This window comes from Oryzias latipes, chromosome 5 (genome assembly GCF_002234675.1).
Source record: "Oryzias latipes chromosome 5, ASM223467v1".
NCBI lineage: Eukaryota > Metazoa > Chordata > Actinopteri > Beloniformes > Adrianichthyidae > Oryzias > Oryzias latipes.
The window spans coordinates 24895069-24907211 of NC_019863.2; the positions used below are offsets into that span (position 1 = coordinate 24895069).

The window sequence follows — 12143 nt, forward strand, 5'->3', positions numbered from 1 at the left end:
GGATTGTTTTTGAATGAGTAATAAATCATTAGATCTCAAGACAGAAACCTATGATATAAAATCATTATTAGCTTATTTATGTGTTTATAACTGATCTAAGTGTTGACTACGTCATGTTTGCTCCTAAATAGCTACAAAAATGTTGTTTCCGGTTAAATCGGTCAAACAGCTCAGCAAATATGGGCGTGTCTACAACGTCGCGGCGGTCACTGACGTCAGAGCGGCTGTCCCTCAAGACTTAAACCCATTGCTGTCACTCACGAGGAACCGGAACCAAGCCCGCAACGCCTGTCTGCTCAATACCGCGGGTTTTGCGCGCATGACACGCAGGTGAGTGGTAAATATGGTCAATGTCACGATTTCTTCTAACACAGTGAACGCATCTTCTCCGTTTTCACCATGGTTTTCACTTCAGCGTGAAAGCGCGCAGGTCCACGGTTCGTTTTTCTTTCTGCGTCAGTCAGAAACAGCGCAGGGTTGTACGCATGCGTAGGAGGAGCGCCTCTGCTCGTATGCTGCACTTGAAGCTAAAGGCATAAACGTATCTATTATTTGTTCACAATATAAGTCTGTCACGTATTTCACTGACGTAAATTAAAAACAACAACAACAAACAAACCTGATGTTCAACTCTAGTGCGCATGCTCACCCTCTTCTGACACCCCGTCGGTACCACGTCACTGACGACCACTTAATTCCCTGGATGAAATCACAACACACTATTTAGTCTTATATTTGAATAGGTTTGAAGTTATTCTACGCATTACATGTCTTTCATACATTTCATATGGGTTTTTATGATCACCATGTATTAAATTAACATTTTAGCCAAAATTTATGCAGATATAAATCCATTAATACATTTCTTTTGTATGTTTGTAATCTACGGTAAAACTGTTATCTTATATTTTAAGTTGTACACAGTAGTGCAACCAAAGCTATCTTATCTTATCTTATCATTATTATTTTTGTTCCAGTAGATGTTTTTAATCTTTTCATAGAACTCTGCACAAATCTGACATGTGGCTGTAGTTGATGCCCTGCAGCTCTTCATGTGGAAAAAATCATTTTCTCAAACACCCACTCTGGTAACATGAAGCAGCAGGAAATGTGATTGTGTGTGTGTTTGGAGGGAGGGGGTTGTTTACAGCATTTATGTGAAAACAATGTTTACAGAATTTAAACTACCAGTGCACAATTTTCTGTTTGTTTACAGAGTGGAATAACAATGCTTAAAAACCATGTCTCTGAAAGAAGATACAAGAAAAACGAGGTGAGAAACACAATTTTTGTTTGTCATGTTACACTTAAAAGGAACAAACTATTTTTGTATTTTTTTTTGCAGCTCTCACCCAACCAATCTGTATACTAGCCTCCCTCAGACATGCCTACCCATCGTGTACCACCCAGACTACAACATCACCTTCATGGGCTTGGAGAAGCTGCACCCCTTTGATGCAGGAAAATGGGGAAAAGTCATCCACTTTCTAAAAGGTTAGAGTTTAGATTAGACTGAGTATGTTAAGCTTGGATCGCCATGGTTAACCGGATTACCATGGAATCTGAAGACTAAACTTATTTTGAAAGTTTGAATTACTCCTTTGTAAGTTAAACTGCAAAGACGAAGAGTAAACTGTTGCAGAACACTGACTTTAACACTACAATTAATAGTAAAAATGGATTTCATGTTTTGTTGAAGAGCAGCCTTCATAGCTTGGGTTCAAGTTAAATGAATATTTATTTATATAGCACTTTACAATGCCAAATTGCGAAAATTAAGAAGAAAAACGAAACAAAAACCCAACAGCATAAAATTAAATAAGGCATAGATAGGAATTACATAAAAAGCGAAAGAAAAAGAAAATGCCTGAATACTTCTTATTTATATTGAGAGTTGTTCATCGATGGATTCACTGATCTCCACATCAGACTTATTGTGGAACTTTTTCTACATGGAGGTTGCACTCCAGTGTTTTTGGGTTTTTTAAATGTGCTTAATTTTTATTATGAAAAACTGTATTTAAACGCATGATCCTTCGTGAGTACATCTGGAATCAGGACAACTTTGGCCGTGTGTTTCATCAGGAATTACAGTCCAGCTGTGTTGCAGATGTGTTCTACAGATGTCAGATTTTTCAAAAGACAAATGTGTGATATTGTTATCCAAAACAAATGCAAGTTAACAGAAAGACCTCCCCCTGATCTTCATTCCACTAAGGTAAAAAAAAAAGCATCTTGTTGTGAGTCTGTTTGGACCTAAAGGTTGAATCCGGATCTGTTGTAGTTCATAACCAGCAAGTATCAGTGATAAAAGACCTTCAACCAGATATATTTTTCGTTTAAGGGTCTCTGCACGAATATGATATGTTGTGTTCTTTATTTTTAGACATACTTAGTTGCAGCTTGTCATCTGATTTGTTGATGACTTTTTTTTTAACATGTTTCCAGCATTGGAACACTGACACCATGGTCACTGTTCGCATGTCTTCAAAGGAAGAGTGCGGTCAGAGGCTGCTCTGACTCTGCTGTCAGCTCATGGCTTACATCCATTAGACCGACTCACAGAGTGACATTGGGCTTTTATAGAAAAAAAACAAAAAAGGCTTTGTTGGGATTTAACACTCAGAAAAAGTCTTTGCTCTCCCCTTCAGACTGCCGCTGATGCTCAGACTGATGGAGGTGTCAGTTAAAGTTCTGAGCTAGAATTGCTCCAATGCCAAAGCTTGTTTTTGAAATATCTGCTGTTCGGACCACGGTGTTCTGATCTGTTCTCTCTGAGGGTTTTCTCGCCTCCCGTTCCACTCCCTGCAGAGCTTTTTGAAGTTCTCATTCTCCTTTTATCTCTGATTCATGAATAGAAGTAGTAAGTGACACGATTTTTCTTATCCAGCACCTTCCTGTTTGACTCTGTCTTAGAGGAATGCTTTCTCACTGATGCTGACATCGTGGAAGCCCGTGAAGCCACGGAGGAGGATCTGCTGGTGGTTCACACCAAACACTATCTGAAAAGGTTAAAGGTAGGAGCTTCTCTTCATGGTACACTTATAGCATGGCCATGTGGCACACCTTAACCCTGGAAAACCCACGGGTTAACATTTGGCTGATGTTTTTCTTTTCTTTTCTTAAATGCTACTTTCCAAAATAACCAAGCAATTGTTCTTCAGTTCTCCAGGTTAAGAGATGTGTACTGAAATGCATGTTGGGAAATGACTGGCTCCATCATGACCAAAAGTTTTAAATGTATTATAAAACATGTACCTAAAACTGTTACATAAATGTCTTAAGATGACATTTCAAAATTAAAAAGTCTAAGGTTTTGTTATGAAGTATCATGTGTACTGTGCTTCTGCTTTGTTTGGCGGCAGTGGTCGGTCGTCGTGGCAACCATCACAGAAATCCCTCCGCTCTTGTTTCTGCCGAATTTCCTGGTGCAGCGAAAGGTGCTGAGGCCTTTACGGACGCAAACAGGAGGAACCATCATGGTAACTCCACCCCCGCGTTCTTTCTTTGAGAGTCTTTGTCCATCATCCACTCACCGTCATCCTCAGAAGATCCTCTGTGCTTCTAGGTCATGAACTCTAAACCCTTCTTCAGAACTCACCTCTATAAACGACACAAATATGGATGATTACATGCACAAGATTTGATGTCAATAAATAACAAATTGAATTATGATTTGTTGGTTGTTGGTTTCATGGTTGTTGGTTTCATGCCCCGTAAGAGCACCACTGATGCCATTTTTGCTTTGAGAATGTTGATGGAAAAGTACAGAGAAGGTCAGAAGGAGCTGCATTGTGTGTTCGTAGATTTAGAGAAGGCGTATGACAGGGTGCCGAGGGAGGAGCTGTGGTACTGTATGAGGTCGTCTGGAGTGGCAGAGAAGTATGTCAGAGTAGTTCAGGACATGTATGAGAGAAGTATGACGGTGGTGAGATGTGCTGTAGGTCAGACAGAGGAGTTCAAGGTGGAGGTGGGACTACACCAAGGATCAGCTTTGAGTCCTTTTTTGTTTGCTATGCTGATGGACAGGCTGACAGACGAGGTAAGACAGGAATCTCCCTGGACAATGATGTTTGCGGATGACATTGTAATTTGCAGTGAGAGTAGAGAGCAGGTGGAGGAACAGCTAGAGAGGTGGAGGTTTGCTCTGGAAAGAAGAGGCATGAAGGTCAGTCGTAGTAAGACAGAATACATGTGTCTGAACGAGAGGGATCAAGGTAGAAGCGTTAGGTTACAGGGGACTGAGGTGAAGAAGGTGCAGGAGTTTAAGTACTTGGGGTCAACAGTTCAGTGTGATGGGGATTGTGGAAAAGAGGTGAAGAGGCGAGTGCAGGCAGGTTGGAGCGGGTGGAGGAAAGTGTCAGGAGTGTTGTGTGACAGAAGAGTGTCAGCAAGACTCAAAGGAAAGGTGTACAAGACAGTGGTGAGACCAGCTCTGCTCTATGGGTTAGAGACGGTAGCAGTGAGACAGAGACAAGAGGCTGAGATGGAGGTAGCGGAGATGAAGATGTTGAGGTTCTCCTTAGGAGTGACCAGGTTAGACAGGATAAGGAACGAGTACATCAGAGGGACGGCTCATGTTGCCTGTGTCAGCGACAAAGTCAGAGAAGCCAGACTGAGATGGTTTGGACATGTTCAGAGGAGGGATAGTGGATATATTGGTAGAAGGATGTTGGAGATGGAGCTGCCTGGCAGGAGGGCAAGAGGACGGCCAAAGAGGAGATACATGGATGTCTTAACAGAGGACATGAAGTTGGCTAATGTTAGGGTAGAAGATGTCCATGATAGAGTGAGGTGGAAAAGGATGATTCGCTGTGGCGACCCCTGATGGGAAAAGCCGAAAGAGAAAGAAGATGATTTGTTGGTTGTGTTCTAGGTAAAAGGTCTTCCATCCACCGTAAAAGAGTGATTTCTGCCTAATAAGTTTAGCAAATACTCTGTGTCAGTCTATAATCCTTCTTAAAGAACAGATGTGCAAGCTTTTGTTTATCTTTCATCCTATCTGTTTGATGACATCTGTTTTTTTCTTATTTTTTCTGTCATTTTACATCCTTTGACTACAGCTAATCGCCGCCGTTAAAACTTTAGGAGATCAGGGACAAACAGGAGAAGTTAAAACCATAGAAAGGTTGAAGTTTTAGAAATGTGTTATGTTTGAAATGATTTATTGGTTTATTTCATAGTAAAAATGACCAAGTCTGATCTTTAATGGGATTCTTTTAAAGGAGCTGAAGTAAAACATTGTCTTCTACAGGCTGGAAAACTGGCTGTTGACCGAGGATGGGCCATCAACGTTGGTGAGTAAGTCCACGGTGAAGCAGAAGCACCAGCCGGGTTAACTTTGTTCTTTCAAACATAATTAGGTTCAAAAGTTAAAGTGCTTCTTGATTTAGCGTGTCGGCTCTGTATGAATGCAACCTCACCTCCACAATCATCATCATTTGTTTTTTTCTCTCTGAACTGCTATGAGGAGTGAATTTCTCCTTGTGAAGCTTTGGAGACACGTGCCACATGTGCTCAAGAACATGCTAAACGCGCATTCTTGAATGTGCAATTAGGCCATGGTGTTCAAACTGGACAAGCAGGGAGGGTTTTTTTCCTCTTTTTGTTTTTCTACTGTTTAGTAGCACATGTCCACCACCTACAGTTAGAAGAGACGTGGTGCAAAATGCCAAAGCGGTGTAAATCTTACAAATCTTACTCCAGGCTTCTTTTTCACAGCTCGATTTCGTTATATGAAAGACTTGGTGTCATTGAATTCTGGCCAGGCACAAACCACAATTATTCATTTCTCCTCCATGATCAATTTTCAAATGGTTAGCATTTTCATGAATTAAAAGGGACGCCATCCATACGCAAAAATACGAGTCTGATTGGTCAAAGTTCACCCTGATTTAACTTTCAACGCGTGTTCAGTAGCCGCACGTTCTCTACATAGAGCTTGAAAACAGTCGTAGTAACTTGAAGGCGAGAGTTTTAAACACGGAAACCTGAAACACGCAGTTACACGTGTTTACATAGACTCTACACCGGAAGTGCTTGAATACACGTTGCTTAGGGCGGTGCGAACGTAGCTTGAGCTGTTCTTCATGAACCTGGACCTTGTTACCTCAACACTTTCCTCTGCTGTCTTTCAGGTGGGGGCTTCCATCACTGCTCCAGTAACAAGGGTGGAGGCTTTTGCGCCTATGCGGACATCACTCTGGCCATCAAGGTGATTCTCACAACCTCTGTGTCATTCTGGACACAAAGGGTGTGTAAAGAGTGTGTGGTACACAGAGGGTGTGGTGCTCTTTCAGACAGAAACTGTGGTAAACTCATGTCTGTTCACATGTCTGAATGGGCAGCTGTAAAGTGAATGTAATCAGTCATGAAAATAAGCAGAGAAGTGTTTTGTCTCAGTCAGGGATGGAAGCGTCCCTCCGCAATTATGTTTAAGAAAGCAGTGCACAGTCTGAAAATAGACTACAACCAAATAAGCATAAAAAGTGAAGCAGAACACTATGAACACAGCGGCAAGGCTAACAGATGGAAAATAAAAGGATTTTCACAGATTATTTCTTTGGATTGTCACTTTGCTGACGACTTTTTAAGCCTTTATAATGCCTAAAACTGGGATGTTTATCATTGCCAGGAGCAGCTGGTACTCTAAATGTTTACAGAAAAATGTCTATTTCAAGTGTTGATGTTGTCTTGTTTCACACTGCTGGGGTATCCATTAAGACAGATCTGGTGTCATCTCCGTAATGGTTTTGTTTCTGCCTCTCCAGGCGTTACAGGCACAGAACAGAGGTGTGGAGAATACTGACTGACTGAGGGCTAAAAGGGAAACAGTTTTGTGTTAACGGGCGCTCCGACTAAGAGAGTCTTTCTGATTTTTGTGTGTAAAAAAAAAAAAAAAAAGTTTTAATTTTAAAATATTTATGTGGGCCATTAGCTCTTTAAATTATGATTATGTTGTTTTCAGCCAAAATGTTAAAAAATAAAAATCTAGGACATAGTTTCTGCAGAGCAGAAATTAGTTCATTAGAAATTCGCCTCTGAGTTGTGGGCTGGACCGTTGGCACAGAGAAACCCCGCCTCCCTTCCCTTTGCCGTTGCTGAGAGCTCTGTTTACACGCTTTCCCGCTAGAGCCCTTTACATCCCCCACCTAACATTACCGGTGCAACAAAGATTTGAAGCAATATTGGAGCTATCCAGCTGTACAGTTTGGTAACGGAAAATGCAGAGCGAAGGAATAACAGATGAGGAAATTAAAGTTCATGCATCAGTGCAAATGCAAATAAAAATAGACTGTAAGAAAGCAGGGGTCGGCTGGACTCTTTTAACCTTTATTTCTGAAGATACACAACATCGTTGTGTAAGGAAAACAAACTGCCAACCCTAAAAAAAGAGGAATGGCTAACTTCATAAAAAAAATTAAAAAAATTCTCGTCCACAATTGTGTGAGCAAGTCTGCCTCCTGCAGCATAAAATGTGTAACAATTTGTCTCTGGGCAGGAACATTTGCTCTTAGAACAGAGAAAGTTTTTGCTACTTTGTCAATATTTTCTTCTTCTTCATTTCTCAGTTTCTGTTTGAGAGAGTGGAAGGCATCTCCAAGGCCACCATCATCGATTTAGATGCTCATCAGGTGAGCCAGAGATTACCTGTCTGCATGTTTGCACAGCTGTCACAAAATTCACTGGAATGTTTTTCATTGAATGGAAGAATCCCCTAACGGGTTATTATATTTTGGAATGACAGAATGAACGTCTTCTGTTGTTTATCTGAAATGTTATTTGTACGGTGGCCCTGAAGTGTAGATCACACCGACTGGATATGCTAGCCATAAAACTTATTAGTATGCTGACATTGAAGACGGATTTGAAAAACTCAAACGTCAAAAATTAAAACTCATTATCCAATCAGGGAAGTCATATAGTACCTACCTTTTATGGTTTCTTATTGTAATTCTTTTTTTTTCTTCTAACTTGTCCTGTCCAACAGCTGAGCAAGCAGATCAGAGCTGAGTGCCCCTTGTATTGGACAGACAGACACACAGACTGAGAGTATATGTGTATAAACCCTTTTTGTATTTGAGGCTAAGCTTTATTTATGAAAATTTTATTTGTCCTTGTTGGACCGGACGGAAAAAAGAAACAAAAGAGAAGATAAAGAAACAGAGTGGGATGTCAGAGATGGGGGATAAGGGGTTAGAGTGGGGGGTCGTCGACATTACAAAGTTAAAGCATAAAAACGTCGTAAGTAAATGAGATTACATAACTTAGTTCACACAGCAACAAAAAAATAGTCTGCTCACAACTAGGTTAGAAGTATAATAATGCAGTAATCATTAAAGATTTATCTCCCAGGATTACTGCACATGGACACACAATCTTCGCATTACCAATGTTCATGACGAAGGGTGTAGAAAAAGAGAAAAAAACAATACCCATGCCCGTATTTGTGAAAAGGTGAATAAGAGGGTGGGTTGAATGAATGTGTGCCTCTTAAAGTGTACCTTGATCACACCGAATGCTCCAGCAAAGGCAGGAGACCCGGCACCCCACACCCCAGGGCTAGGGGCCGACAGCGCAGCAACCCGGCCGATCCAGGCATCCAAGAGCCTCACCGTCAGACCAAGATCCAGGAGCAACCACCCTTTCCCGTGCACCTGATGATTCACCTTGTGATTCATTTTTTAACTTTTAATTTTGATTTCTGCAAATTACTTTTTTTTTTTTTCCAAGATGTTTCCTTTTTACTTCATTTTATTATTTGGGGAAATGTGTTTTGGTTTGCAGAACTTTTTTTTTTATTTTTAAAAGTTGTTAGGTTTTTTTCATTACTTGTTTTGCTTTTTTAACCATCATTTTGATCCTTAAGATGTTTTTGCGTTAAGTGATTTGTTGGTGTGATTTGTACTTTGGGGCCACCGTACATCTCCCGGCCTGTGAAGCTCATGTCTCTGCTCTATATGATGCACACAGCTCCAACACATGAATTTAATGTGTAAAATTGTTTTTCATGGTTTAGAATTTAATTTCCATTTATCTCTAAGTGTAATAGTCTTCCATCTTTAACACGCTTAAGTAAGTGCCCTCTGCGCACTTTTTCATGAATGTCATTCACTGTTATTGAAGCCACCCCCTTCCTAGCAGCCTCAGCATCAGTGTTTCACCTGACTTTGACGTTTATTCTTTTGCGCTCAGCTGTAATTCTGCTGGAGTTGACCCTGAAACTGAATTCCTGGAGCTTTGAAAGCACCCGCTGACACGGCAGAGGACCGGCACAGGTCCTAGGGGGGTTAGCCTTTCTTTCTGCTTCCGTGTGCTTCAAAGGTGGAGTGAAAGCTCACTGTGACAGATCCCGGAGGAACAGAAAACAGCGAAGCTCTCAGGAAAAATCTGAACGTAATGAACGTGAAGAGCAACAGAAAGTCCCCAAACCGCAGTTTGGGTTCTGGGTGGACCTGAGGGGTTGTAAAAATATATGAAAGGATCAAAAAGGAGACTTCTAAGAACAGTCAAGATCAAAACAACAGTCACTAGAGAATGCGCAGGACTTAACAGCTTCAGAGCTAAAGGAGGAAAAACCGGAGCACAAACGGTGTCTCCCTCAGACTGAACACTGTGATGGTTAGCTTGAATACCCACTCCAATGAAAGTTGTGTTTTTGGTGATTTCTTGTAGTATTTTTCTCACGATGGAGGACATATAAATGCATATTCATTTTAAAATAACCACTGGGCACTCTTAAAATAGTTTTTTTCTTCATCAATTGTTGTCTGTTGCTACTGGACCTATCAAACATGTTTTTGGACTGAGGGAGGAAGCTTGAGTGCCTGAAGAAAACCCACACGTGCACGAGGAGAACATGCAAACTCCACAGAGAAAGGACCCAGCTGGGATTTGAACCAGGGCTTTCTCTGCTAACGCCACTGTGCAGCCCCCCTGACAGAGTCTGTGGTTCTGCTGGTTTCCAGGGAAACGGTCATGAGCGCGACTTCTTGGAGGACAGGCGGGTCTACATCATGGACGTGTATAATTCCCACATCTATCCTGGGGACGGACACGCCAAGCGTGAGTGAGAGCTGCGTCAGAGTCCCACAGCTCTGCTTGATACCAGCTCAGCCAGAGGAACCATCGCTAATGGTGGAGACTAACAGAGGACTATATTTTTTGCTTAAAAAAAAAGAGCCTAGACTCACTATCCCCTTTTAGTAAAAAGAAATGTGAAGTAAGTGTTTATCTTGTTTTAGATCATCAGTTAGGGAACTGGCACTGCCTCATCGGAAGATACTTGAAAGTGGAAATCTGGATGACTAAAGCCCAGTGGGTTGAGCAACCTGCCTTCCAAGTGGGTAGTTAGGGGTTCAAAACCTGAGTGGTTTTGATCCATCTTTATTTGCTCAGGCGAGATGTTTGAGCCCCAAATTATACTATTTCAGACACTTTGGACATGTAAGGTGATGATTATCCTCTCTTGCTTGGAGCTCGACAGTGTGTGATATTTCATGGTCATCTAACATTTAACTAAATGAAAGTTGATAGCTCTTGCTTCTGCGCTCTGACCGGTTCTTAATCAATGCTGGCCTTATTTACTGTACATGAAGGAGCCATAAGGAGAAAGGTGGAGCTGGACTGGGGAACCGAAGACTCTGAGTACCTTCAGAAGGTGGAGCTTCACTGCGAGGGTGCACTGAATGAGCTCCGCCCTGACATCATCGTCTACAATGCAGGAACGGACATCCTGGATGGAGACCCCCTCGGAGGGCTATCCATATCACCTCAGGTGAAGAGGCTGCTGATATTTCTGCTATTCTGTGGGTTTGTTCGGGTTCAGGTGTGCTGCTGCATTAACCTCTGTGTTAATGACCAGAACCTTTTAGTTCTGTTCAAATATTTGTTAAAAATTCTGGTCATGCGTGTGAAACCATGTCCCCCGCCTCCCGCCAGGGCATTGTGAAGCGGGACGAGATCGTGTTTAGGGCTGCAAAGCAGCGAGGCATCCCCATACTGATGGTGACATCTGGAGGATACCAGAAAAGAACGGCAAGGATCATCGCTGACTCCATCCTGAACCTGAGGCAGCAGGGCCTGATCAGAGGCGGAGCTGGACAGAGCGAGGGGCTTCCTCTGAGGGCGACCCACATGGAGAGCAGCTCTGGGTCAGCTGGGTCCACTTCCACGCGAGAATGAGGAGTTTCGGTCCACTTCCACGCGAGAATGAGGAGTTTCTGTCTGCACACGTCCTCAATGCACTCTGAACTTTTGCTCTTTTGCACAACAAAAAACTTCTTGAGCTTTCTGACGTTTTGTTTTGAGGTCATCAAAGCTAAAACTGTAAGGAAATAACAGCCTTTTCTCGTGTGACTTGTGTTCAAAAAGTGTTTACATTTTAACCAGAAGAACTAGTTTTGTCTAATTCATGTTTAGGGGCTGACTTTGGAGAGGTTTCCTATCTCAGGAAAAGTATTAATATCTAGAGTAAAAAACAATAAGTTAGGTTTAGAAATAACACTAAAAGTACTTTAATAATAATCCTCATCCATTTTTTTTCATAATTGATAAAAACTGTATGAATCTCAAACAAAAATTAAGTGAAACTTGCATGTGTTTGACAACTAGTTCAATTTAGTTTAATCTTTATGGTTTTAAAACATTTTATTTTAGTAGGGGTGTAAAGATAAATCAATTATTCAAATTATATTTGAGGCAAGTTGTTAATTGAATCAACCTATATTATTATAAAATAGTTTCAAAATGAAATAAAATTGGAAAATACCATTTGGGTTGAAGTATGGTAGGTTTATTTCAATGTAAAAATGACCAGGTGCATCACAGTGATCAACACACATGTGATGGCAGCAAAAAGTGATAAAGCCATCATTCCAGTCCAATGTGTGGACACACTTTCAATTCCCGGTTGCTTTGAGAGGGTTGCGTCAGGAAGGGCATCCGGCGTAAAACATTGCCAAGTTTACCATGCGACTCGATCGCTGTGGCGACCCCTGATGGGAAAAGCCGAAAGGGAAACAACAACAGTGTGGTAAAATGTTCTGATCATGTTCCGTTATTTTAATGTGGAAAAACAACAGTGGGCTGAACTTTACAAAACTAAATTGTGAATGGATTTGCCTTTAATTCTTGTTTACTTG

The 12143-nt window shown here is 41.4% G+C and overlaps 1 protein-coding gene across 2 annotated transcripts; it reads left to right on the forward strand.

The window, feature by feature from the left end:
- The first annotated feature begins 205 nt into the window (after positions 1-205).
- Positions 206-11399, forward strand: hdac11 (histone deacetylase 11). Of its 2 annotated transcripts, XM_020703432.2 has the most exons (12): positions 206-330; positions 1217-1273; positions 1346-1494; positions 2917-3017; positions 3366-3482; positions 5255-5297; positions 6138-6214; positions 7572-7634; positions 9969-10065; positions 10599-10777; positions 10942-11185; positions 11217-11399. In XM_020703432.2, the coding sequence occupies exons 2-11, from the start codon at positions 1242-1244 to the stop codon at positions 11182-11184; spliced, it is 1101 nt and encodes a 366-aa protein (XP_020559091.1). In that variant the 5' UTR covers positions 206-330; positions 1217-1241; the 3' UTR covers position 11185; positions 11217-11399. The 2 variants fall into 2 exon arrangements, with proteins under 2 accessions (XP_020559091.1, XP_011473637.1); XM_011475335.3 differs by having other exon boundaries at positions 207-330; positions 10942-11399.
- Positions 11400-12143: the final 744 nt, after the last annotated feature.